At 51.0% G+C, this 26,023-nt stretch overlaps 1 protein-coding gene across 2 annotated transcripts; it reads right to left on the reverse strand.

Annotated features, from left to right (window-relative positions):
• Positions 1-693: 693 nt before the first annotated feature.
• LOC147599978 (uncharacterized) lies at positions 694-12,112 on the reverse strand. 2 transcript variants are annotated; one of them, XM_086753714.1, is made up of 3 exons: positions 11,663-12,112; positions 10,502-11,554; positions 694-1,229 (listed from the first exon to the last, which is right to left on the reverse strand). In XM_086753714.1, exons 2-3 carry the CDS (start codon positions 10,977-10,979, stop codon positions 1,054-1,056), a joined length of 654 nt encoding a protein of 217 aa, XP_086609840.1. In that variant the 5' UTR covers positions 10,980-11,554; positions 11,663-12,112; the 3' UTR covers positions 694-1,053. The 2 variants fall into 2 exon arrangements, with proteins under 2 accessions (XP_086609840.1, XP_086609842.1); XM_086753716.1 differs by lacking the exon at positions 11,663-12,112 and having other exon boundaries at positions 10,502-11,646.
• Between the last annotated feature and the right edge of the window lie 13,911 nt (positions 12,113-26,023).

Here is a 26,023-nt window from a genome sequence, read left to right on the forward strand (position 1 = left end):
TTCAGGAAAGATGTGGGGGCCAAAGGGATCTTCATATGGAAGTGGCACCGGGACCAAGGAATGAGCTTGCTAACCACTCTGCTATATGGAGAAATGATGGATCCTGGTTTAAAACCCCAAGAAGGGCAAGAGCTGGCCTTAAAATACCAATGAAACCATCAGGATGCTCCTTTTCTCACTTGATTTGGGAGCTCACCCCCCACCTTGGCTGCTGCTGGCTTCTCTTGAGCCCCTTAAAAAGTGTGAAACGAGGATCTGCCCGGAGTTAGCAATGGGAAAGAATGCATTTGGACAGAGAGAAGTGGCAGGGAGGTGGTGGCCCTGGCCTGGCCCTGGGCACAGGGGAGGAAGGATCCTTGGGGAGGTGGCCTGGGGCTGGTGCTGGGACTGTCACCCCTCTGCCCCACACCCGCAGGATGCACCCAGTGAAACAGGCTGCGAGCTGGAGCTGTAGAACTAGGGAGAGAAGTGATGGCCCAGGCAGGTCATGGAAGTATTGGGCTGGGTTTGGCCCCTGCTGATATTTCAGTGCCTTTCTGCAGCCCCCAGCTGCAGTCCCAGTTCCCTGCTGTGTCCTGGGTCTGGCCGCAGAAATACAGACACCCTCACTTCTCACGCAGCCTCCTTGTCTCCTTCGCCCTTTCCACCACCCAATCCCCAGGACAGCTGCACGCCAAAGGACTGCCCGGCTCCTCTCCGCCTTGTTTCTCTTGCGAGCTTTGTTTGTTGGGTGTATTTTGCATTTCCTTTTTTTTTTTTTTTTTTGCTATTGATAGGGAAGAAAGGGAGGTCACGAACCCACGGGCAGATGTCAGGGCAGGACTGACAAGCCCGGGAGAAAGGGTGATGCTGCCTGCCTTGGCAAAGTCCTTAGAGGTTGGCAAAACCGGGGTGAGGAGGGCTTTGCTCCATGGTGCTAGCTCTGCGCATCCCTTCCTCTCGCCGCTCGGTCCTGCAAGGCGGCTGCTGCACTGTCCCACTGCGCCATCCCGCTGCTCCATCCCTCTGCTCCATCCCTCTGCTCCATCCCGCCTGGCCTGGCCACCGCGCTGGTCACGTCTGCTGTGGCAGGTGACAGGTCTCACTGATGGCAATGACCACGTCCTGGGACTGGCGGTCCCGGTGCCGTGGCAGCTCGGGCATCTCACTCATCTCGTTGACACTGTTGCTGATGCAGTTGACATCGCTCTTGTTGCTGTTGTCATCTGGGCTGGGGCCGAAGATCCAGTCTGGAGGAGGGAAAAGCACAAAACAAGCCCTTGGTTACCTCCAGCTGGCCCCAGAGACAAAGCTGGCTGGGAAATTGCTGCCCCCTGCTACACCCTACCCCTCACTCTGGGTGTTCACCCCACAGGAGAATCCCTCGCCAACACCTGCCCCGTCAGCCCCCTCCACTCCCCTGGTACCAGCATGTCTGCTCTTCCCAGCTCTGGGCTGGTTTTCAGGCTGCTGGTTTCTGGAAGTCCTCCTGGCTTAAACAAATGAAATCACCCTGCTAATCCCACAAATGAAAATGAAGTGTCTCTGAAGTAAAGTGGGGAAAGCAGTGTGTTTCCTACAGCGGGTTTTTGCCATAGGAAATGGAGGGGATAATTAAATAACCCTGTGACATCCAAATGGGGCTGGAGGCATGGCTGGGGTCACGGCTTATCCACCACGGAAGGGCATCACAGCCACGCCAGGGCTTCAAAACCTCTGCGGGCAGCTTCAGGGCTGTGCTTGTGGCAGGCCACCGGAGCTCCTGGACGTGACTCTGAGCTAATCTGGCCGCTCTCACAACCCTGGGGTTGCTCTTGAGAAATAACATTTCTCTCCTTTGTGGCAGGGGGTATTTCAGAGTCTTTTCTGGACCCACAGGGCATTTTAATTGCAGCTCTTTGGTGGAGGACACAGGTTGGCTGGTAGAGTGGGAACAGAGAAATGAAATCACAGGGAGATGTTTGCCTTCTTCATGGGCTGCAGAAAAAAGTTTTGCAGCAAAACTGAGGCAAATGATGGCAAATGCCAGGGCTGGATCCCAGGGATGAAAGGATATGAAGCTCTAATTTGTTGGGTCACTGGTGGTGAAAAGAGATGGGAAAGACCTGTGGTTCCCCCTGTGCTCAGTGTGTGCACAGTAGGTTGAATTTTGGGGCTTTTTTTCAAAAGCCCCAAAGCTTTTCCTTCTTTTTTTGAAGAAAACCCAGAAGTTTTGTCATTTTTGCAATGCAATATTTTACTTCCTTCTCCAGCCTAAAGATATTTGGCCACACCATCCCCAAGGGCATGGGGCATGGCTTTCGGTGTGATGCTCGTGCTGTGGAGCCAGAGCAGGTGTCCACCCTGCCACGGGGACTGGGCAGGGAGCAGGGGGGGCCCACTGCCTGATGTCAGTTGGCTGGATGTGGGTGCAGGCTCCAAGGACAAGAGAGCTTCCACCATACTGGGCACAGGCAGTGTGTCCAGAGAGCGACAGTTTTTTCTTTTTTTAACTTTTTTGTTCACCTCCGTCGCTGTGCCAGCGGGGTCTGTGTGATGGGAAGGGCAGGAGAAGAACCATCACTGTCCCCACATCTACTGCGGTGCTGGTAAGAGTGATTGGGGAACTCAGCAAAGACATGGTCCGCAAAGGCTTTTGGGGAGCCCTGGGTCTCTCCTGAGCCCCAATTGGGTCATTCAGCTTTCACTTGCATGGTCCACAGCCCCCACCAGCAGCTGGGCTCCTCATCACAACCCTTCCCCAAGGAAATCAGCCAAGCTCCAGAAGCTCACTGAGGTCTTTTTTCCTTTATAGCCTCCATTTTGCTGGGATTTACGGTACTGCCAAACACTCCACCAGCTGCTTCCCAGCCTGGCCCTGCAACCTGGGCTGGGTCTACACTGGCTGGACCCCTCTCCTGCCTCCAAGACCTCCCAGGCTTGTGCCGGCCCCTGTGCAGTCGCTTGGCGTGAGGAGGATCTGGAAGGCAATAACAAGATTGCCTCCTACAAATACTATTAAAGGCCTCGGCTTGTTTTTCTTGACGTCAGTGGTAAAACTCCAGTGGGAGCAGGGGCTGGTCCGGCAGGGAAGAAGAGGAATAATCTCTAGAAGAAGAGGTGACAGGTCCCCAGATATTCCAGGAGCCATCCGCTGAGGGTTGCAACGGGAAGCAAAGACCAGGGCTTTGCATGCCTGTGAGCAAGGGGCGGTGGCATTTGGTGGCCAAGCAATGAACCCTTGGGGACATTTGCAGGCAGCAGAAGAAGCAAGAGCTGGGTATGGCACCACGATAAAGGCAGAAATGCACAGAGGATGGATGTTTTGGGCGAGTGCCGTCAGGGCTCAGCAAAAGTAATTTCCATGGGAAAGGGGTCATGGTGCATCATCACCAAAGGGGACGAGGGTGGCCAGGGTACCCAGGGAAGGCAGCTCGCGTGAGGCTGCTGCAGTCTAATTCCCGGGTAAGTGTGGGCTGGATTGTACGCGCTAATCCGAACCGCTGCTTCCCTGGGAATTATTTCTGGAGCCTGCTGGATCTAATTACCCGGTAATCTGCAGGAAGATGTAATTAGGCTGTCATTAGAGGGTATTTACTGTGATGCCTTTATGATTTGACTGTGTAAGTAAGGAGTGAAGTAATTATACAATTACACATTATTTGTGGCCATTTATGGCCTGTAACTTCAGCGTGTTGCCATGTGTGGAAGAGGGGAGCGAGGCCCCATGGAGCCGGCAAAGGATCTCCTGCCAGCAGGACCCTGGAGAAACAACCATAAAAATGTCAGCACCCTTGTTTCCCCTGCTTGCAGCTGCTGGCTGGCTCTGTCCCAGCCGTGCATGCTCCTCCTCAGCTTCTCCCTCCGGCTCCTCCCCAACTCGCTCAGCCTGCGGATGAGAAACCGGGGTCCTCCTGGGTCCCCCATGGGATACCTGGGGTGGGACGAGGGGGAGGAGAGACCTGCACGTCTTTGGTCCTGATGTGATTAAACCTTGCTCAGACCTTTGCGGGGGATGAGATGCACAACCTCATGTCATACATAAGCACGCGATAGAAACCTTGGATAATAAACCCTGTCAGGAGTTGTAATCAGGTAATGGAGAGTGGTGAGGGGCTGAGAGCTGAGGGACAGGGGTAACCGATAGAAGGCAGCTGAAGCCCTTAGCATCACGACAGATATTTCTCTCTTCATCCCTTACATCTGGCAAGGGGTCTGCATGAGCAACAGAAAATGGACACAACTGCCTCCAAGAGGAAAATGAAATCCTCTTTTGGAGCAAAGTCCACATGCAGATTCACATGTGCTCTAGCTACAAGACAAGCAAAGTCAGGCTGAACCGGGATACCCCATGGCCCCGGGGCACCCAAGGGCAGATCCAGGGAGAGCAGGGGTCCCACAGTGCGCTCCTCGGGCAGCGGCACCCCTAGACCCAGGATGGTGACGCTGTGGAGGGAAGGAAAAACATTGCCTTTGCCTACCCAGCCCCTGGAAGGAGCTTGTGACACATGCTGCAAAATCAGGGCATGCACACGGGCATGTCTGTGAATGCCTCAGAGGGACAAAGTGACTTTCCCAGCCAGTCTGGGGGAGCAGCATCCAACCCAGAGACACCTCTCCCCACGCTCCGGCGCTGCCGAGGCTCAGTGTGCCTGCTGAGGTCTTGCAAGGCGAAAGGCGAGTTGGAAAGTGCTGAGATGGGGTGAGATCGATACGGAGCGATTGATCCAAAGCAGCTGGGGAGAGGAGATAGGGTAGATTGGGTAAATCAGGAGCTGCGGAACAGCATCTCTCCCTAAACGGCAGAGTGATGTGGCACAAAGTGCCCCTGCATCTCCCCAGCTTTGCCTGAGTCTTCAGCAGCATCCCTTGGGATCTGCTGTGTTTTTTGGGGCAGAAAAACACTGTTCAGGGCTGCCCGTACTTCACAATTTGTTTTACCTCTCCTTGTACCAGTGGCACAAGGGATGATCCTCACTTGAAAACCTTTTACAGCGCAGGCAGTGGGATGTCCATGAGGCACTTCAGCCACTGGAAAAGAGATGTCCCTGATGGAAGAGCAGAGGGTGGTGGGAGAAAGGGCTGAAATTTAAATGCAAGCCAGCGAGTGAGACATTCACACTCCCTGCAGAGATGGAAAAAAGCGACGACAGAAGGGGAAACATGTTAGATGAACGATCAAACTTGTGCTCTAGTTTTACTTGCTTTAAATGGAGCCGGGTGTGAAAACAGCCGCTAAGAAAGCCCTTTTCCCAGCAGCAGGAGCAGAAGACCTCTCTGAAACAGGTCCCGACCCAGCGATCACCTCGTACTCTGCAGCAAGGCAGGACCAGCTCCAGCCAAAGCGTTTCCAGCGGACATGAGTTCAAGGGCATCCCTCACGTGTTTGACACGATGCAGCAGTTGCAGCTGGACACTGTATCTGTCTCATTTACAGGACAGACTCTGCTTATTCATTAGCAAAATCAGCAGATATCTCCCAGGTTTGTTCTGCTGGAAAATCTCTGTTTGTCTCTGTCAGAGGTGATTTGTTAGCAAGAAGTCCCCCTTTCCCCCCAGATTCACATCTTTCTAAATTAACTTGCTGGTCTTCCTCCCCTGTTATGCAGAAATTTCTTAGGTTAGCTGTGCTGAGTCAAAACTGTCCTGCAGCCCTACAGCACAGGCACGCTGCTTTGCCGATGGACAGGTAAGGACACCGTCCCCCTGCAGAGCTGTCACCAGCATGAAGGGCCTGATGAGGAAAGGGGGTGACACAGAAAAGGCATTCAATTAATCATGATTTTCTCTTAAAAACAGCTTCTCTACACCAGCATAGCCCTGGATCAAGCCTGAATTTGATCCCAGTCCACCTGCAGGGCAGTGTTGCTGCTCTGCAGAGGGGGTTTTGGAGAGGTGATGACTCAGGTGTGGTACCTGGGAGGCAGGGATGCTGCTGGGGGTGGTTAGTTGCTTTCTGCATCTTCCAGCCTCAGGCATTCATCAAGGAGGCAGAGCGAAGATGGCCAGAGGGTGAGGAGCCCAGCTCTGTCTCAGCTCAAGAAAGACCAGACTTGCAGAGGAGTAGAAATCATGGTCCTGACCCCAGGGACCTGACACAGCCCACCAGCAGACCATGTGATGGCAGAAATGGAAATGCCGCTGTGGGATGGTGCATCCTCGGGGCCAGCCTCGGTGGATCCCCAGCAGCACATGCCAGGAGCCATCTCACTGCTCAGGCTTTGTGCTTCAAAGGTTTGGTGGTGAAAGCAGCCACCCTAGAGTGGCAGGCAAACCTCTGCCTGCTTTTCTCAGGGCCAGACTGTTGTGGTTGCTTCTCTGGTCAATGGCCGCAGCTGTGGTGATACCAGGGTGGATGCAGGGATGGGGCATCTGCCTATTATTACACTGGGAATTAACCCAGTGAAAGCCATGCTACGGCAGCTGCTGCTAGACATGAGCACCCCTAAAGCAGTGGCTAAGGAACCCCTAATGCACCCCCATGCACTAAAAGGGAAACTGAGGCAGGAGGGTGAGTGTCAGAGGTGGGTTAGCACCAAGGTGAGGAAACAGAAGGGAACCTGATATGGTCTCTTATTTTCCCGTAACTTTGGGAGGCAAACAAATCATCCTCAAAACAGAGCCTGAAAAGAAGATGTAAGTCCTCTCTGACAGGCCTGAGACGCTATCTGCAATCCCTGCCACAGGCTGAATTATCCTAAAAGCCCTGCGGTTCTGCGTGGGAGCAATTAAAAGCGGATTCCGAGTCCCTGCAGGATCACCCAGCAGCGAGTTTCAGCAATGCTACAGTCATGCACAGTTTCTTTGTTCAAGGAGACGCTTTCCTAAAGAAGCCTGAAATGTGGCATGTGGAGATAAGGCTGAAAAATAAAAATACAGCTGGTGGGTCAAAAGGGCAAAGAAAAGAAAGACTCTGAGACTGGCTTAGGGTTTTGAGCAGTCCTGAAGCCACCGACCAGCATGGTCCTGTCAGCGTCGGCGAGCCTGCTCTGCCTTACCCCAACTGGGCACCTGCCTTGGGCCCATTCCTGAAGGCAAAGTTTCCTCAAGATCTCCTCTGGAGATCAGCAACTCAGAGGAGACCTTGGCCAAACTGGGTGACACAGGCAAAGGTCTTGCCACAAAGCATCAGCTCCCACACAGACCAACGGACCCTTCCCATGTGGTTCCGGTGCAGGTGGCGAGATGCTTTCCCGGGGACCGCACACACCATAGTCTCCATGGCAACAGCTTTGTTTCCAGTCAAACTTTTTTTTCCCCCTTTTTTCTCCTTTTTTTTTTGTGTTTAAATAAGGGTGATATTCAGTGAACTGCTGGGGACGGAGGAGGGAGGGCGGGCTGATTCCCAAGGATTGCAGTAATTAGGCACTTCGTAGGTTGGCGACAGGCTTGTCATTTGCCAAGCCGGCACTTCGCCGCAGCGCCGTCTCCGGCAGCTCTCCAACGCTCCCGAGTTAAGCCGCTTTCCAAATGCTTCGACCCAATTTGTCTCAACTGGTAGCCGGGTCTGAGCTGTGCTCATGCAGGAGCCATGCTCCCGCCTCGAGCAGCTCGCATCCATCCCCGAGCGGAGACGCTTGGTGAGTTTTAAGAAAGTTGCGAACATAAGATTTTGTCAGCTCAGAGCAAGTGGCAAGGGACTGCAGAGAAGGTAATTTGGCTAGCTGTCTCCAGGACGAGCCCTTTTATCCACATCCATGTGCTCTGTGGGATGTGGACAGACAGGACCCGCACCTCGGCCAAGGGGAACTCTGCCCTCCCTCTCTTCAGCAATACATCTTTCCCTCTCCTCTGATGCAGCCTCCCATTTTCCTCTCCTCCCCACCCCACTGGGCATCGCAGCAGCATTTTTCTGCCCCCAGGGATGCCTGGACAAGCTCTAATTGAAATTTTAAGTGGCTGCAAGAGAAGTGTCAGTGTCTCAAACACCTGTTCAGGTTTCAGAAGGGAAGAATAGCATCCCGAGAGCCCCTCCGCCACCCTGAACCGAGTCCAGTGCCCGCTTCTCACGGTCCCCGTGAGCGCACGAGGTTGGGTGATGCTCTGACTCCCCCAGCCGTGTCCTACAAGCTGTTACTGAGGACTCCAAATCATCCTCAATGTCTCCGAGTGAGTGTTTAAAGTGGCGATTAACTATTCGCACTTTAATCTCCCCGAAACAGGCTCCAGCCCTTTGGCATCTTATTTCCATCTCTCTCTGTATCCTTTAAATATGATCAGCACAGAAACACTGATAGCGGAGGTTGGAGCTGCTGCCGAGTATATAAATCCAGCATTGTGTTAAAGCAGCTAATAGACCAGCTTCTTATTTACTATCCCTTGCTCCCTCTGTCCTGTCCCCGAAGTCATTTTATACAAACTCATTCAAATGAAACCTTCTCTTTAAAGGCTGCTGCTTGGCAGCGTTAACAAACACGGTCTCGTCTGCTCTCCTCCGAGGGCTGGCTCATTTTAAGCGTATAAATGGTGCAAAGACGGGCCCAGAGTGCTAAATAGGATGAGCTGGAGGCTCGGGCAGCTTTCAGCACCAAGGGGTGCTGCTGGAGTTTGGGAAATGCCTTCTCCTCTCTGTCTGGATGGGGCAGAAACTCACGTCTGAATTTCTGATCCTAACTCAGAGAGAAGTCACCTCCAGCCAGAGCGAGGAGGATGTTCTGCCCTCAGCGAGGGCGCTCAGGGGGGAAAGGGCTTCTTCCAAAGTGGTAGAAAGCAGCCAGACCCCAGAGCTGTCCTGGTGCCTGTCCAGCTTTGGGACATCCACGGTGCAGTGCAAGGCTGTGGAAGTCCCTTTGTAAAGGGCTTTGGGAGGGAAGGGGCACCCCGCTAACCCTGTCCCACACTGGGGCAAAAGCAAGAGGTGCCCAAGGTCAGCAGGGAGTGTTGGTGCTGAGCTGGAAATAGCATGGCAAGGGCACGGGTGTCTCCAACCACGGCTTCACCCTCTCTCCCTGCCGGGGAGGGCACGACATTTATCTGGATTTTGGCCCTGCTTTGGAGTACCCACTCACGGGGTGGGTTTTAGCACCCGCATCAATGCTCTCCTGCGACAGGGACCCCCACACTCAGGGCAGGGGCGTCTGCTCTGTGGGGGCACCAGGACTGGACTGGCTCCCGTCTCGGCGGGGTTTGTAACCTGCTCTGGCCTGGTCCTTTGAGCATCTCAGGGCAGGAGCGTGTATATTTTTAGGTGCTGTCTCTGCTGCCTACCTTTGTTGGGAAGGCGACGCTAAATCAGATGAGCGGCAGAGCCAGGAGATGTTACAGCCCCAGCAAGCTGCTGATTAAGTGTTATATTTAACACTTTAAGACAGTATCTGTTCCATTCCAGCTGGGGCGAAGAAAGGCTCCTCAGCAGCAGCTCCCAGACATTTTCCTGGCTGAGCCTCATGTGAGACCCCAAGCACCGCTTTCTGCCAGGAGGTTCAGCCCTTCTTGTCCCAAATACCTCCTCCTCAAATCCCTGCATCCCAGATCTGCTGGGCCCTGCCTGTTTGGGACCCCCTGCCCAAAGCACTTGGCTTGCCCTCCCATCAGCATGGGTGCTGCCCACCCCGCAGGCACCGGTCAGAGTTTTGGCTGATGTGTATCTCCTGTGTCCCAGGAGCAGGGAAATAAAAGGGAATTGAGAACGTACACGTGGATTTTGCTCCAGCTGAGTGTGATCTCCCTCCCACTGCAGAGACAGAGCCTGCAGGGCTTCATTCCTGGCTGGGGGGCAGGCTCGGCGCAAGGAGTGCGCACAGGGATTTCAGCCCCGCTCACCTGCAGAGGACATCGCTTCCCAGAGTTTTCAGGGAGGGTATGCACACCTGCGGGAGCCAGGAGTTTAAATCCCGCTGTGGATACCTCCTGCTTCCCTGTCTGAGCTGGAACACTGCTACCAGCTCCCTGCACTGGGGCCCTGTCCCCTCTGCCCACAGGAGGGGACCTCATTCATCAGCAACAGGATGAAACGAAAGAGACGGGGAAGCCGAACCTCATAAAAATGCGCACTCTTTGGGCTATCGTCGTATAGATTTATTGCAGAGGCTGTGATGGTTGTGCTAGGTGATGTACAAGGGAGCCAGACTGCTGAGCTGTGTAACCTAGGAGTTTGTGGATTCACTGATGTCTGATAAGGGGTTAAGCTCATATGGCAGCTTTCCTTTCACAATGCACTAGCTGGTTGTTAGCCTGTGCTCAGGTATCTGTTGCCATGAAACTTTTCATTCTGGAGACCTCTAATCCAAGCTCAGCTGAAACTGGCCAATGGATTTCACAATCGTTCAGCACCACAGACTTATGCACGTATACATTTATACACACACGCACAAGCCTCATTTTTTTAGGAAGGGAGCTAAACCCAAGGATTTTCTCTGGGAAGCTGATTAACATACAGCTCAGTTTGGAGAACTCAGCGCAACAGATCAACTAACACTCTTGTAAATGTGAAAGGATCAAGGCTTGGTCTATAACCTACCCAAATTGAAGGAGACCCCCGCCAGGATTTGCACCAGGCTTTTTTTTCAACCACATGCACACAACGCGTGATGCCCGCACTCACCTATAAAGTCGTGAATGAGGTCTTTGATGAGATGCCCGACGATGGCATACGCCACTGCCACCACCACGAGGGCTGCCATGAGAAGGTAGAGGACAGCCTTGGGCAGAGGAATGGCGTCTCGAGGAGGGGGTTTGTACTCCTTGTAAAGCTGGTCATTGTCCGAGTACGAGTACTGGAACAAGTGGTCTAGGCCAGCCGTGAAGTTGCTGGAGTTCATGGACTGGCTGTTGGATAGGTAGTTGTCCTGCTCGGGGTCCTGGAGGACACTTACCACCGAGCTGGTGGTGGCTTCCACTTGCTGTACCAAGTTCAGAGTCTTGTTAACGCTGGGGAGAATCTGGGAGAGGAAAGTGCTCCAATCTTTGATGGCACTGATGTTGCAAATAATCATAGTTGCAATGAGGAAAGAGATCTCCAAGCCCAAGAGATTTAAAAGGGAGAGAAAGAGGCGAGAATCGCCGTGCTTACACCAAAACATGTACTGCAAACTGGGCAGAGAAGATCTTGCTGGAGTGGGTTTTTCATTTGCAAATTCTTACGTGATCCAGTAGGGACGAATCTGTGGCACATCGGTCCTCACTCCTGGAAATGCCCGCAGCAAACCCCTATGGGCATGAAGTTCCTTGGGAAAAAGTAGCTGCTGGAATTATTTTGACCGATATCATTTTTGTTCCTCAGCCGTCTCTCCCTGATGCTACTGACTGATGAAAGCTGGAGAGACAGGATCCTGTAGGTATTTTCAGTCATCTGGAAAAGAAAGATAAATTGCCTTTCTCCAGCTTCTTTTCACAGGTGATGGTCCTTGGAGAGACAGAAATCCCCCCTTTTCTGTCCCCTGGGCTTGGTCTGGGTAACAGCAAGCGCAAGGTGTGCAGTGTTGTGCCGTGACTCTCCCTGTCACACTGCCTGAAGCGTCCACGGAAGAGAAATGTACATTCAAAACCCACAAAGTTCAGCTTCTCCCGGTGCGTGACGGAGCTGGTGGCATGCAGCTCCCAGCCACGCCAGTCTGGATTTCAGCAACTTCTTTTGTTGGCGTCTCCCGATCGATCCCTTTAAAAACAAAATCACAGTCAGAGACGATGACCGCGACAGCAGTGAGCCCAGCACCGGCTCTCTGAAGGGGAGCCCAGCCAAGGAGCGGCTGCTCTTGGGTTTTACCTTAAGGACTTCTGCCAGCGAACAGATCTGCTCGCCCGATGCTCCGGCTTGTTTCATTCAGCGCTCGGCTCCCTACGGACCTCCCCGCAAACAGCAACTGATCCTGTGCCGCTGGCTGCCATCTGCAGGGTCTGTGTGCGTGCGTGTGTCTACACTCCTCCCCGTCCTCTTCCAATCCTGTCCCTTCACTCTGCAGCCCCGCTCGCTCTTCCCAGTCGTCCTGGCTGCCAGCAGCGAGCGGGATTAGCTGCCGAGAGGTTGGCTCCACAACTCCCGAGTGTGCTGTGAAGCTGGCGATGCCTGGTGGGAGTGTAGGCTCAGCCTCTGTTGCTGCTCCCCGGGGAGTTAATCCTCCTGATGCCAAAAGACATGCCTTGATCCGGCCACTGGATCTTCCCAGAGAGGTGGAGGGGAAGGTGGGAAGCAGCCGGAGTGTGCGTGTGGGTGCGTGTGTACATGCGTGTGCACAGCGGCATGGCCGGCGTGTCCCAGTGGCAGCCCGGGTTCAGGCAGCGCTGGGGACAGGTCCCCTCAGGGATGAGCCCCCAGCTCCAGCCTGGCCGCAAGCACTGAGCACAGCCTTTGTCTGGGAGCAGCACTGCCGGCAGAGAGAAATCAAATTGCGGGTGCTGCCGGGAGGAGGGAGGACATAATCAGTTCCACCACCAGCATCCCAGGGGATTGATGCTCCCCACAGCCCCACTACCCCCCCAGCCTCCACTCAGCAAAGTTTTGGCATCAGCGGGATGCCTGATTTGCAGAAAGCCCAGAGGATTTGGGGCTGAGCTCCCTCGCCATCTCCCCTCCCTGGTTCGCTCTCTGTCAACTGGTAAGAGGCAGCTGGTCCCTGGTCACCCTGATGATGAGTTTAAACTGGTCTGGGTTCCCTACAAACACATCTCCAGATCTGCCTTGGCAGTGGGATTTTACTGGGGTACTGGCTTGGTTTGAAGGCACTGGGACTTATTTAAAGAGGAGGAAGAGGAGCTCTTAGAGAGGGGGAAATTGTCTTTCTATATTTGGAGGTGAAAATAAATCACAGCTTCATTTTTCACATCTACTTTTTTTTTTTTTTTTTTTTTTTTGGTGCAGCTTCCCCACATAAGAAATAGCTGTCATGAAGGCAAGGAAATCACCACATTAGGACTGAATGCAGCCAAGCGGAGCTTCCGAGAAATAATAGGAAGAGTGTAACTTGTGTGTGTTACCAGCCAGCAGCAATCCTGCCAGCTGCCTGGGGGCTGGAGGGGTATAAAATAAAATGTCAGAATGTCTCCCTTACAATAAAATCATCAGGGCTCAGACAGGTGATGGACAGATTGTACAGCCCAGGAGTAAAGAAAATGTGGGGGAAGAAGCTTTTCTGTCCCCCTTGGAGTGTGCATGGACCAGGTCACAGTGATGTCTGTCCCCTGGAACCATTTTACAGCCTCCTAAAATTTCTTCTCACAAGCAACAGAGCTGTGACTGGTTACAGAAACACATCTGGGGAGCTGCATGACAACATGTCCTACAATGGGACACTTCCCGATGTCCCCCTGCCCCAGCATCATGATGCTTGGGGTTGGGGCTGCTCCTGAAGCCATAAGGATGCTTTTGAGGCCAGGGCAGGAGTAAGGAGCTAAGGGCAAACAGCTCCTCTCTCACACTCTGAGTCCTGCCAAGCCAGATTTAATCCTTCCAAGAGGGAAAATGTGGCAAGATTATTTTTTTACAAGAACTTTTCAATGCAAGGTGGGTTTTGGGCTCCACGCAGCGGTACCACAGTGCAGTTTGGCTTTGCCCAGCTCTGGAGGCACATCTTTGACCAGGGTCCCCAGCAGGAGAGGACAACCCCTGGGACATGCCCACTGGGCCTTGGGGGCTGAAGCTGCTCTGAAGCTGTATTTTCGCTGCAGCTGTTTGGTGTTAGCAGTTGCCATGGCACCAATGCATCAACTGGAGGAAAAGGGAGAGCATTTGGTCCAGGCTGAGCCATCCCTCTGGCTGGCTCTGGGTGCAACCATCTCAGGTGAGTTCCTATCATGCTGTGCCCCTTCATTCCCAGGAGAGGATGGAGCTGAGGGATTTGGGGCAAAGTATTTGCAAAGGTGTTTGTGTATGGGGGGGATTAATCAGAGGAACCGAGGGCAAAGGGGGATGCTCTGGCTCTGGAGGTCTTAAGGTCCTCACTATCTTCAAGTGCTTTAATCAGAACTGGGTTAGAGTCCCTGGGGAGCTGGGTCAGAGTCTCTGCCCCCTGTGATGCGGGTCAAAACAGCCAAACCAGAGCAATTCAGCGTAGGCGGTGAGGACTGGCTGAATGAATGGCTGAACAGGGTGGGAGATGGCTTTCCCACCTATAAACCTGGGGTGACAACAGCCCTTTCCTTCCTGGTGTACCATCAACCAACTCTTTGTTTTTTTCTCTTTTAAAAACAAAAGGAGAACGTACTGATACCTGGCTGACACCTTCCCCTCCTCACTGCTTCGCAAGTGCCATCCAAAGGAGCCACGGTGCTTGGCCTTTGCACCCCACCGAGCTGGGGCCGTCAGGGGTTCACTGCCGTTGGGCACCCTTGAAAGCTGGGACCCACGGAGACCCCCTCACAGAGCCTGCCTGGACTGCTCGGCGGCTTGGCATCATGGATGCTGGTGGTCCTCATCCTCATCCCCGTGGCCAGGGACTTGGCACAGCTGGCACAGTGCCGTCTCCCACGCCTCACACCCGGCTCTCTGGGAAACTCATGGCTGTGAATCAGTGCACTGGAGGATGAAGCAAACCATCAGCTGGCGGCTCTCTGCTTGCCTGGGGACAGCTAGTGACAGAAGCCCCCCTCAGTCTCCTACAGCTCCACTGAGCACTTCTGGGAAGAGGCTGGAAAAGCGCTTGGGGGAGCTCTGAGGTCTGCTGCAGGTGCTGAATTCATTAAAGGAGCGTAGGGTAATAAAAAAAAAAAAAAAACAAAGCAAAACGAAAAACCCCTCTACCTTTTACATTTCCCTGCAGTGAAAGTAGAGTTGGCCTCTTTCATTTTCATTAACACCCAGATCAATTCAAAGTAACTAAATAGATGCTTAATTGTTCATTACACACTCTCTGCATCTCTTGTCCAAAAGTGAGGCTTTATTTCCACGATTACTGTTTCCACCCCATTACAGAGGAAGAGAGCATGGAGAAATATAGAAGCCTGGCTTTTAATAACCTTATATCTCAAACTCTCTGTTATTAAAAAAAATGTTTGCATTTGCTGTGGTGGGGGGAAGATTAAAAGCATTGCCATGGATTCCACTTAGGGAACATTGCTAATGATTTCAATAAATCACTTTAAATAAAAATCACAATCTCCACAATTCCACCCAAATGGCATTTGGCAGAGGGGTTGATTATGCGAGCAAAATGAATTTCAGAATTAGCTGCTTGTCCTAATGCAATTGGACAAATTAAATTTAGGGGTACACACATATTCAATGACATGCATATCTCATGCAGAGAAGCCGTGTTTTGGCCCCTGGGAACAAGAACAATTAATGTTTTAGTGGGTCAAGAAAGATGTCGTCCCTCATGATGGATGCTGAGGGTTTTTTCCAGCTGTTTCCTTAGTATTTTTATTTTACAGCTCCCTCTCTATGTAACTCCAGTCACACCACTGGTGTTTTATTTCCACACAGGCAGGATCAAACTGACTACTAGGACATGTCTTTGGTAATGCTGGTATCCACGCAGAGCTGAAAAAAAAAAACGCTCTGACACATCGTGAGTGATGCTCTGAGCAGACAGTCTGGTTTCTTGCCATGTCTGGGACCAGATCCCAGGGTTTCTACGGAAGGTGAAGCCTGAGGTAGTCCTACAGCCTGGGCTGGAGATCTGATGCTGCTCCCAGTTCTGCTGGTGGCTCCTCGGCCTCCTTTGTGGCACTTCTTCTGCAGAATAAGAAGCACAAAGATTTATGCCCTGATTCGGCACAAGGTAAAATGGTCTCCACAGGACTTTTTAAACCATTCAAATTTTAGATCTGCAGAGTGACATCTACATTCATATCCAGATGCTGGCTTGTGGGGCTGCGCTGCTGTCCTTGTCTCTGCAGCCTTCCCGTGGAGGCAGGACGCTGACCTTCGTTCATCCCTGGATGGGTCGGATGCTCTTTCCCTGCCTGGCTGTGCACGACTGCTGAACTACACCCCAGAGCAGCAACTTCACTTCCAAGGAAATTCCAGACCTGTTCCAAAAATTTGTCAGCAACCTTCCTGCATGACAAGAAGTTGTGAAATGTAGGCTTATCCTAGATTTCCACTCCTGGCGTTCCTCTTGCCCAGAAATTTCTGCTTGAAAAAAACAAACAAACAAGGAGCAGCAGCAGTTTTTGGCGGATGAATCAGAACAAGCTATCTTTATCTATCTATATATAAAAACACCTTTTTAAAAAAAAGGTTTTGTTTTTTAATGCTGTATCATTCGTGCTCCCAAAGCTGAAGAAGTCCAGATTATAATAATAAATGACATCAAGAAGGTGCCATATTAAGTGCAATGCCTAGGAAGACTCTTCCCTATCTGCTGTCTCTGGTAAACAAAGCGGGGTTTTAACTCTGCATGTGGCACCATCTCACAGACAGCTTGGCGTATTCTACTTCACTCCCCTACCTTAAAAAATGTCAATGGATTTGAGAGGCTGAAGGCACGCACAAAAACATCCAGCATGAAAAGCTTAAAGCTTACTTTGTGAAAGAAAGGGGAGGATTTCCCAAGTAAACAAGCCCAGGCCCACGGTACTAATTGCAGTGGAAGTGAGGTGGGAAGTGAATGATGTGTTCTCTTTCGATCCCTAGAAAGCACTGCTTGGCCACAGAGCCGGTAGAAATAGCTGAAAACTATTTCCAGGGCTTATCTATGGGTAAATCTGATACATATGGGCCAAACAGAACAGGAAGGCTTCATCCCAACAGGTGGAAAAATACTGTTTTTTCCATGTTCCTCCACTCACAGCTTTGCTATCCTGAAATCCAGTGAGAAGGTGGGCCAGGCTGTTGGCATCCAATGCCTCCCAAAGCTTCTCAAAGGGATCTGGAGGGAGAAGCTGGCAGTCTCTACATTTTCTATCTTCTCCACCATCTGAGCCGGGTATGTAGAGCTAGAACGAAAAACTCACCAGCTGTTTCCTTCGAGCAAAATGCAGCAGAAACTGCATAGATGCAAACCCTGTCTGAATCTTCAGAGAGTTTGACAGAGCAGGACTGAGGGGTTCATCCACTTGATAACGCCTAGGATGCATGAAGAAACTCCAAATGTCAGCAATGATAGAGGTAAGGTAGAGATGAAGGAATTAAGCAAGGCAAACAGGAAAATGTACCTGCTTCCCCTATCGCAGACAGAGCTACGGAAATAGAGAGCTCCCCAAATGCTCGTTGGCATTCTCCTACAGACACCCACATAGGAGACCGTAGCTCTGCTGTGTGTCTCTTGCAAAGTCTTTGTTCCCGTGTTTTCTCCTCCCAGAGCAGGACCTGCATCTAACACGGGAACTGTAAAGTCCCGCTGGTGTTTCAGGTGTGGAGGAAGAGCCGAGCTGGGTTGAGTGTGTGAAATGCAGCTGGGTTGCCAGGCAGGTTACAAATGCACTCTGTGACTCCTGATTAATCTGCCACCACATCCGAGAGGTGACGCAGTGCTCTCTTCTGCATTGCAGATTGTGCTCCAGCCGTGCCCTTTCCCGCTACCTTTCATAACCCTCACCTGCTATTTCCCAGGCACCTGTTCAGCTCATCATCGCACCGTGCGTTGCGTGCCTGAGCCATGCATTCTTGCCTGCTTGGGTTGTATCTGTGTTTGCAGGCTGTCTCCCGTACTCACAGGTGGGAAACCAACCCCTGGGCCCTGTCCTGGCCACCTCTGCCACGCCAGGCGTGCTGATATTAAGGGAGCTCCCTTTCTTGTGCTCCAAAGCAAGGGGTGCAAACAGTGGATCACAGATGGGAACATCCAGCTATTGGCTATTGGTACGTGGGTGCTGGAACCGAGGAAAGATGTGGGCACAGCCCTTCTGGGCTGAAGGGTGAAATCAGATGGTAGGACCCCATTTCCCCACTCAGGTCAGGCAAGATCAGCTAACTCCTCATGAACTGCAGCAGTCCCAGACTGAGTGACAGGAGCACGAAGAAGCACGAAGCAGCTCCAGCCTGGACTGGGCTCTGCTGCGTCTCAGCAGGGACATTGCCTCGAGCACCCTGCCGTGCTCCACCTCCAGCAGCAACGCTTCTCTTGTCAGTAGCAGACAGTTGTGACTGGCAGTGGCAGCAAAACGCTTTATTACTTTGGGATAGGATAAACTCAGGAGCAGAACTAGCAAAAGTCAAAAACACGTATTGACAAGTATGGAAACCACTTTTAACCCACCTGCAGCCAGAGTTGTGATCGCACCCCTTCCATCTTCTTATTCTGTGATGAAAGTGCTGCATGTTGTATTTTCCAGTCTGCCTGCCTGATGCTGCCAAAGAGTAATTCAGCCACGGAAATGTTCCCTTCTAGGAGCTGAAACTCCAGGAGAAGGGTGAATTAAGACTAAAGATTAAATTCATAATGAGCAGGGCATGATTTTGTTGTGTAGGCTGTTAACCACACAGAAACATAGTCCTTTGACTCTTGCACCTCACTACTATGAAGGTATTAAACATCCACTAATGTTACATCAAATAGTCTAGAGCTCACCAAAGCTCTTGGCTTTCAAAATGTTGATTGCATTGCATGTTCTCCTGACTGAACCTGCTGTTCCACAGATAAAGGAGGTCTCTCATCAGTGAGAAGCTATGCAATCAGTTCTTGTCCTTCAACGTCAGGTTATAGCTTTTCCCAGTGAATCCAACTCGAGTTTTCTTCACTGCAGTCGGAGTCCACACCTTGCTCTGTCCTGTAAAGGAGAGAGAGCTGCCTGCTCGCTTCTTTGATGGAGCGCTCTTTGATATTTTTGATGGATAGGGCGATCTATAGATTAATGTAAAAATGAACTTACATGCTTTATTTCTTTTATCAGAGAGAAGAGAAGAGAAAAAAAAAAACTAAGCCACTTCTATTAAATCCATGCACATTTAGACAATTCAGGAAGAACAGGTGAGAGATGGAGCAGCAGCCCCTCTGTTCATGGTGGTGCGGAGCTTCAACAAAATTGCACACAGACCTTTTCTCCAGAATGGGACCCTGCTGAAGGCCACCCTGGGATCTGACCATTAAGAGAGCACAGGCACTGAGATTCCTGTCTCAAAACCAGTTCCAGCTGTGGAAAGGAAGCCTGACCCTAGCAGTCAGACATACTAGGCCTATAGTTCCCATCCTAGACAATACCTGTCTTCACTGTTACCCTATGCAACGATTGCCTTCTCATGTCAACGAAGCAAAAGTCTCCCCTTTAAATAGCTGAGTGCACTCTGCTCCTCCATGCATCTCATCCTATTCCCAGACCTGCCTTCCCTGCCTGGAGGCAAGCTGCACACCGACTCTGGCCTTAGAGTTGTTTTGCTGTTGTGTTTTGCCGGTGACAGCCTCCAGGCAGAGAGCAGACAAGCAGCCCTTCATCCACCACTGCCAATGATTTATAATCTTGTCAACAGCCCTGGGGCTCCCAGCCACCCTATGGGTTAATGGCTGCTAGCAGAAGACTTTGCAGTTTTAGGCTTTCTTTAACAAGTGCCCAACATGCACCTGAAATACAAGTGGCTTTGTTTGATTATTCTTTTGTCCAGCTCAGTCCAAGGTCAAAGCCAAGAACAACACAGAGGAGCAATAGTAAAACACACAAAGCTCTCTGCAAACTTCCCTGCAGGGCTCCAAAGGACACGGGTATTTTTATTCTCTCCATGGCTTTCAGAAGGAAGCTGGGAACAGCATCCCTGTGTCGCAGATGGGGAAGCTGAGGCACACGGCAGCTGAGCAGATTCCAAACTTATTCAAAACAGGGACGAGATCTTCCTTGGTTTCAGTGGACTTTAACTCACAGAAAGTCAGGTGAGATGTCCAGTTTGTTCACCGTAAACAAGCTTTCTTAACTGAAAACAAGGCTGTTTTTTAATGAAGGAATGGAGCTGTACTGGGAGGGAAGGAAGCGTGGCAGCGGAGCCAAGCTGCTGAGCCTGTGAGGAGGGAGGGGGAAATAGAGAGATCTCTTATCTGAGACCCCAGCATTAATTCATATGTTGATGAATGCCATAAATTAGATTGCAATCAGCCTGTGTTCTCCAGGGACCTATTCCATGTAACGAGGCAGAGCTGAGTCTGTTCCAAATCCAGAGAACTTCTGGAGACTCCAAGTGCGGTTCCTTCCTTCCCCACCCTCAATAAATAAATAACGTTGGAAAAGAGGAAGGTATTAGCTGTGAATGGATTTTAATTGACACAACAGTAAATTCATTTCGTAATCTTTAATTAGCAGAGATGCTTGCCGGAAATGTAATTTACGGGGAACTTGCTCCTTTGCTTGGAAGTCATTGGAAGGTCCTAGCAAGGGGGCTGAGAAAGGGCTGTGGTCTCTGCAGTCTTGTAAATAATGCATGAAAGCCCAGGACAAAAGCTCTTGGCTCTCGAGGTGAAGCAGCCAGAACAAGCAAAGGGTCTCACAGCAGATTTAGATCCCGGCTCCTGGCAAATCTCAGTCCAGCTCTGGCTGCAGCTGAGAATCAAGCAGGAAAAAGTGATCAAAGTCAGATGATGGCTGGGTTTGATGGTCTGAATCTGCGGTTATCCACCCTTCACACATACACAGCCACCCTCTAGCTCCCGACCTTATCTTGAACCTCACTGCTTCCTGCAAGCAGTGTCCTCTGTCCTTTTATTTTACTCTGTCTCTTGAGATCCTATGGATCCCCTCCTCCTGCTATCCTCCATGAACCGACACCCACGCAGGTCCCAGAGTTCGTCTTCTGGTACTGCTGGCTTAGTGAATGTGGGCTGGGGAGTTTTTGGAAGCAGTGAAGACAGTAGGCAACCATTGGAACAATTCTTCTTCATCAACATGTTCTCCACTGCAGGATGCTCTCTCACCTCAGGACACTTTCAAAGCCCCTCACTTCAGGAACGGGACAGGTCATGAGGGATCCAGAGCAAATGATGAGTGGCTGGACTGGAGACATCCAGAGTCCCCTTCCAAACAACATGCCTATGAGTTTCTGAAACTAAATTATCCTGCCTGGAGCTCCCAGTGAAAAAAACGGCTATGAGTCATGAGTGGTGATTAAGGACAGCTTTAGGTGCAGAGACCCAGAATAAAATCATAGTGCTTGCTTCTCTGCTTGTCTTCTCTCTGTTCATGCTCCACTTCTTGCCTGCTTATGCTGGGATGAAAGCAAGTTTCCTTTCATCTCAATTCCTAGCAGAGCTAGAGTCGTCCCAGCAAAGGGAATGTGAGCCAGTTCTACTCCTGAAGTCTGTTGACATGTTGCTAAAAAAATCTCCAATTACTAGGAGAGCAAGAAGGGAAAGAAAAAAGATTCTGCCTTTCCATGCTGAAAACTTCGTGGGGTGAAATTGAGAGAGCAAATCTACCTTGGAAAATAATTGGTGCTAGCTGGGAAGAATTAGCTTGATGTGTTAAGCCCATGTTGGGTTTGTTAAGTCAGTCATGAGAAATCAAGGCCATCCCTGGCAATCTAAGGGGACTTTGCAAGGAAGCTGTGGGCAGAGGGTTCCCTGTGCCCTTCATTCAAACATGGTCTTCAGACTCAATGCCACATGTGGATAACACATCTACCATGTATCAGTTTCTCCTTGATATGGGAATGGCACCGAATTGCTAGGCGTGTAGCACCTGGGGTGGGTGTGGTTGGAGAGAGGGTAGACCTTAGTACCCCATGCCCACACACAAGGCCAGCCTCTGACCACCTGAGCGTGGGCATGGGGACGTACCCCAAAGCTGCAGAGTCCAGCAGGGACTGCACTTGTGGGTTGCTCTCTATGGGGAGATCTTGGTTTGGGGTGGCCTTGGAGCACCCCTCATGAGACCCAGAGACTGGGTGCTATGGGAATGGATAAGTCCAGGCTCCCTCACTCCTGTAAATAAGGGAAATGAAGCAAAGCTGAAAAGAGATGCTTTTCTGGACGCAGCAGGGAGCTCCTGTTTCCTTTCCCCTTCATTAAATACCATGTTTTCCTCTAATGAAGGGGCCATCCAGAGCAATAATGAAACTCTTCTCACATCTCACTGTTTCAAATGCCACTTCCCCTTCCCGTGCCGAGATGAACCCAGTCTTCAGCAGCTCCGAGGGTGGGCGCCTCGCTGCTGCCTCACTGTTTCTCTAGCAAAATAAAAGCAAAATTAGTTTCCCACAAAGAACTGCAAAGCACCCATGCAGGGGGTTGTTTTGTTCATCCCCTCTCCCCCTACATCAATAACACCTTAATTTCCTTCCCGCTGGGCTCTGCCGCGTGTCGCCTTGCTGGAGACGGGCGCTGCCGTGGGGCTTTAGGGCTGCCTTCTCCCCACAGAGGCTGCCCTGTCACCATCTGTGTTGCCCAGCAAGGACTCACCACTGGGACCCAGATAAATCTGACTGGTCTATGCTTCACCTTAGGTCTCGGGTTTGGGTATGTTTCTATAGGGTATGTAATCATCGGGGTATACCATCCCCAGGTATCTGGAAATCTTACGTATCTGAGGTTACCTGGGACTTCCAGGCACATCTGAGACACCCAGCTCCCCATGGTGCTAATGAACGTCCCCTCTCCATGTCAGAGGTGATTAGATAGAAAGTCCCCTCGAAGCTGTGAGTACCCTTACTTCTGTTAAAGGTTCAGCAGCTACTGCCTGCCTCCTGCGAAAGTCTGGGAGCTGCAGACAGGCTCTGCCCTGCAAAGCAGCAGAGGAGGCAAACGTGCCAAGTATCCCCTCAGCTCCGGGCGTCTGCCCCTCAGATCTTCTTGATTCTGCTCAGGATGTGGCAGCCTCTCTGCCGCGGGGAGGGGTGGGATGGTAGCAGCTCCAGGAGTGACTGTGCAGACACAGCGGATGGCCTGTAAGTGTCTCCTCATCTATCATCAACATGAAGCTCAATTACAGCCTATTGGGGTTTTCTCGATTTGCCAGTTAATTAATAAAATCTGCATCACAGATGAGTTCTATTTACATAAGAGCTGAAGGAGGCAAGTCTTCATCTTATTTAACAGCAGTGAATATTCAGATGTCAGATTAACTCGTTGCTCTCGGTGCCAAATGGTTATTTACTTGGTTATCTTTTAAAGATACTCCGAATTTCCACTTTCTTATTGTGAAACAGAGGCAGTAACGGGATCTTTGTTTTCTTGAGCCCTGGTTGTTTTATTGAAAAAACTTCCAATAAGCTGCAAAATTGTTTCTGTATGAAGGTAGGGCTCCCTGGCTAGAACAAGAGGTGCCTAAAGGAGCAACGAGAGAGACCTGTCATATCATGGACAGTACAGAGCTGGAAGGGAAGGATTGCTGCCCTTTCCTCATAACTAGGTGTTTCTGAAAGCAAGCAGTAGATTTGATACAGACACAAGCAAGTACATTTTCACGTGAAGTGCAATTGCACTGCCCATCCTGCTGCCACAGGATGTTGTGGCATGAGTCCACGAGGGATTCAACAAAGTGTTGGTGGATGTTAAACCCGGGAGCTGAGTAGGGCTTCTAGCTGATGAAGACATTTGAACCACAGATCACCAAAGCTGGCAAGACAGGGTCAAGGCATCTTTGTATGTGACCTGTTTCTGTTGAGTTTTATGCATCTGCTACAGCCGCTGAACAAGCTGGGTGGGCCATTGGCCTAAATTCTTAAAGCCATTCCTATGGCAACCTAGCCAATAATTTGGAGAAGAGTCAACTTTGTCCCTTTGCTTCTGCAGTTGGTGGGAATCAAGCAGATGTGTCTGAGAAGGCTGGTATGCAGGGAAATCTTGAGTGATGAACAGGTCTCACCTGCCTTTGAAGTTGTCATAAGCAACATTTTAAGGTGAAGATACCACTAGCCAGTCTACCACACAGAGTAACATAGCACAAGAGAGAGCTTCCCTTTGGATACAATTCACATCTGACCTTTGTTTGTTAGTGCCTCCGCATTGTCCTTGTCTGATGAGCCTCTTGGAAGACTGAAGAATTAAGAAGTTGTGGAGGTGCCAAAAGAAATTAGGAAATATGATTGGGAAGGAAACCTGGGAAATGAACCTTGCTTTTTAATCAACGTACCAAGCAAAGCAGGGCTAATCAGCATTAATCAAGTAGAGCACTGTTGTTAGATGGAGGCCCTGATTTAGAATAGGGGGCTCTCCTAATGACCCAGCAGAAGCAGGAGAGTTTCTCCAGCTAGAATTCCCTTGCTCAAGGCAGCGATTGATCTGCCGATTGTGTATTGATCTGCTTTCCCAACGGCACAGCAGCTTGGGCTCTGCAATAATTTCTTCTTTTAGCAACAGAAGTGCTGGGTGGCCTTCCCTGGAAGTGAGTCACCTGGCAGCAAGCACAAGCCGGGCAATAAAACAGCATCCAGCAGGAGCCAGGCATTTTTGTTTTCGTTATTCAGCCAGCATGTGGGTGTGCATGGCTCTGCCCTAGCAGCAGCTGTCATCTTGTAGGCAGAAACCCGCACCCTGCGAGAGCCGGAATTCCCTGGGAGAGCAGCCACTACCCTACAGAGATGCCCAGCAAGCTCGACAGGTGCTGAGGGGGTGGCTGAACATGGAGATGCTGAAACCAATTCCCTGGGAGGTGCCTTCAACTCAGCTCTTCCTAAGCCCAACTTGGATAGCTGCAACCTGAGCTACAGTTAAACTGAAGCCACAGCAGTGTGAACATAAAGGAATGGGTTGTGTGGGTCTGCTTTTACCCCCACAGGGTGGAGATTGCCCCAGAGGGGCCAAGGTGGCCATGTCTACTAGTGCCTAGGAAAGCCAGGGCACTGTCCCATATTTGTCTGTCCTCTCTCATAATTCGCTTGCTCCCTAGCACTGCTTTGGTCCACGCCAGTTAACACCCTTCTGGCCAGTGACTGGGCATAGCTATGGGAACAGGTGAGCCAGGACCTGTTCCTGTATGGCAATGTGGATGAAACCATGTGGCTTTGAGGAGAAGAGCTTTTGGCTAGACCCTCAGACGTAGGCTGTACCACAGCCACCTTCCAGTGACCAGAACCAGGCCTGTTTTATTTGTGTAGCTGGGTGAGATCAAGGGGTTGTTGTGCTGGATATTGTCCTTCTACGTAGTGGGAACCATTCCCAGTTGAAACATAGGTGAGATAAGGAGGACAGGTGGAGAAACTGAGGTACAAACCAGTCAAAGGGCCTCCCTGGGGTCAATGACAGAGGTATGAGCTGTTTTTCTAGGATGTGTCAGGTCCCTCTCCACACCTAACAGGAGCCTTCAAGAATGGATTTCACCTTCTGAGGTCACATCCCACGCTGGGTTTCAGTGAGTGATGTGGGTGCTGCCACTGCCACTCTCACAATTAATTATTTATAAATTATTACTGTCTGTGCCGTTAAGCCTGGGCATACAGGCGGTAACCCGCAGGCCGAGCGCAGCGGGGAGGCCGAGACATGCTCTGCTTTGCAGATGAGGCAGCTATATTTTTTTGAGTCCTTGTTTCATTCCATTAGCCAAATCCTCCCCCTGCCTTGCCATCCCTGATGTTTGAAGTGTCAGGCATGAAAGCAAAGGGAAGTCAATCAGATGTGCAGAGGCCTATTGGAGATAATTGCCAGGCTGTCTTCCAGAGAGTTCTCCCTGCTCAGCTGGGATCATAAAAGTGATGCCACCAACTTCTCTGTGATCTTTTCTTCCTCCTGAGCAGAAATGGGCTGAGAAACAACATCTGAAGAAGGCCTGGAGAAAACAGCTGGTCTTGAGAGAGTCAGGCAGATGGACCCATTGCCTGCCAGAGAGGAAGGGAGGGCTGTGCAGGCAGTGCAGACAGCTATGAACGTGCTCAGGAGGCTTTTGAGGGGAAGTTATGGATTATGGAAAAGCCAAAGTCAGGCTTTTCACAGTGGAGCACAGTGGGATTTAGCTGCAATGGACATCATCTGGAACAAGGGAAGTTCAGACTGGTTACATATATCCTCCTTACATGACAGAAGTTTTCCCTGTGAGGACAGCCAAGCAGCGGGACAGGTGCCCAGAAGGGCTGTGCAGTCTCTGTACTTGGAGGATTTTGAGACCTGAATGGACAAAGCCCTGAATGACCAGTCTGACCTCAGAGCTGACCCTGCTTTGGGCAGGAGGTTGAGCTTAGAGACCTCCTGAGCTCCCTTCCAACATGAATTATCCTATGACACCAGGAACACATCCTTCTTAGCGCCTGAGGGGACAGAGGGAAAGAGGAGGTGGAGAGATTGAGGCTAAGCACCAAGGAAAGCCCTCCCAGAAGTAGAGAAAGGTAAGTGCAGAGACATCT

The sequence above is a fragment of the Chlamydotis macqueenii genome, chromosome 8 (genome assembly GCF_036417535.1).
Source record: "Chlamydotis macqueenii isolate bChlMac1 chromosome 8, bChlMac1.mat, whole genome shotgun sequence".
In the NCBI taxonomy this organism is placed as follows: Eukaryota; Metazoa; Chordata; class Aves; order Otidiformes; family Otididae; genus Chlamydotis; species Chlamydotis macqueenii.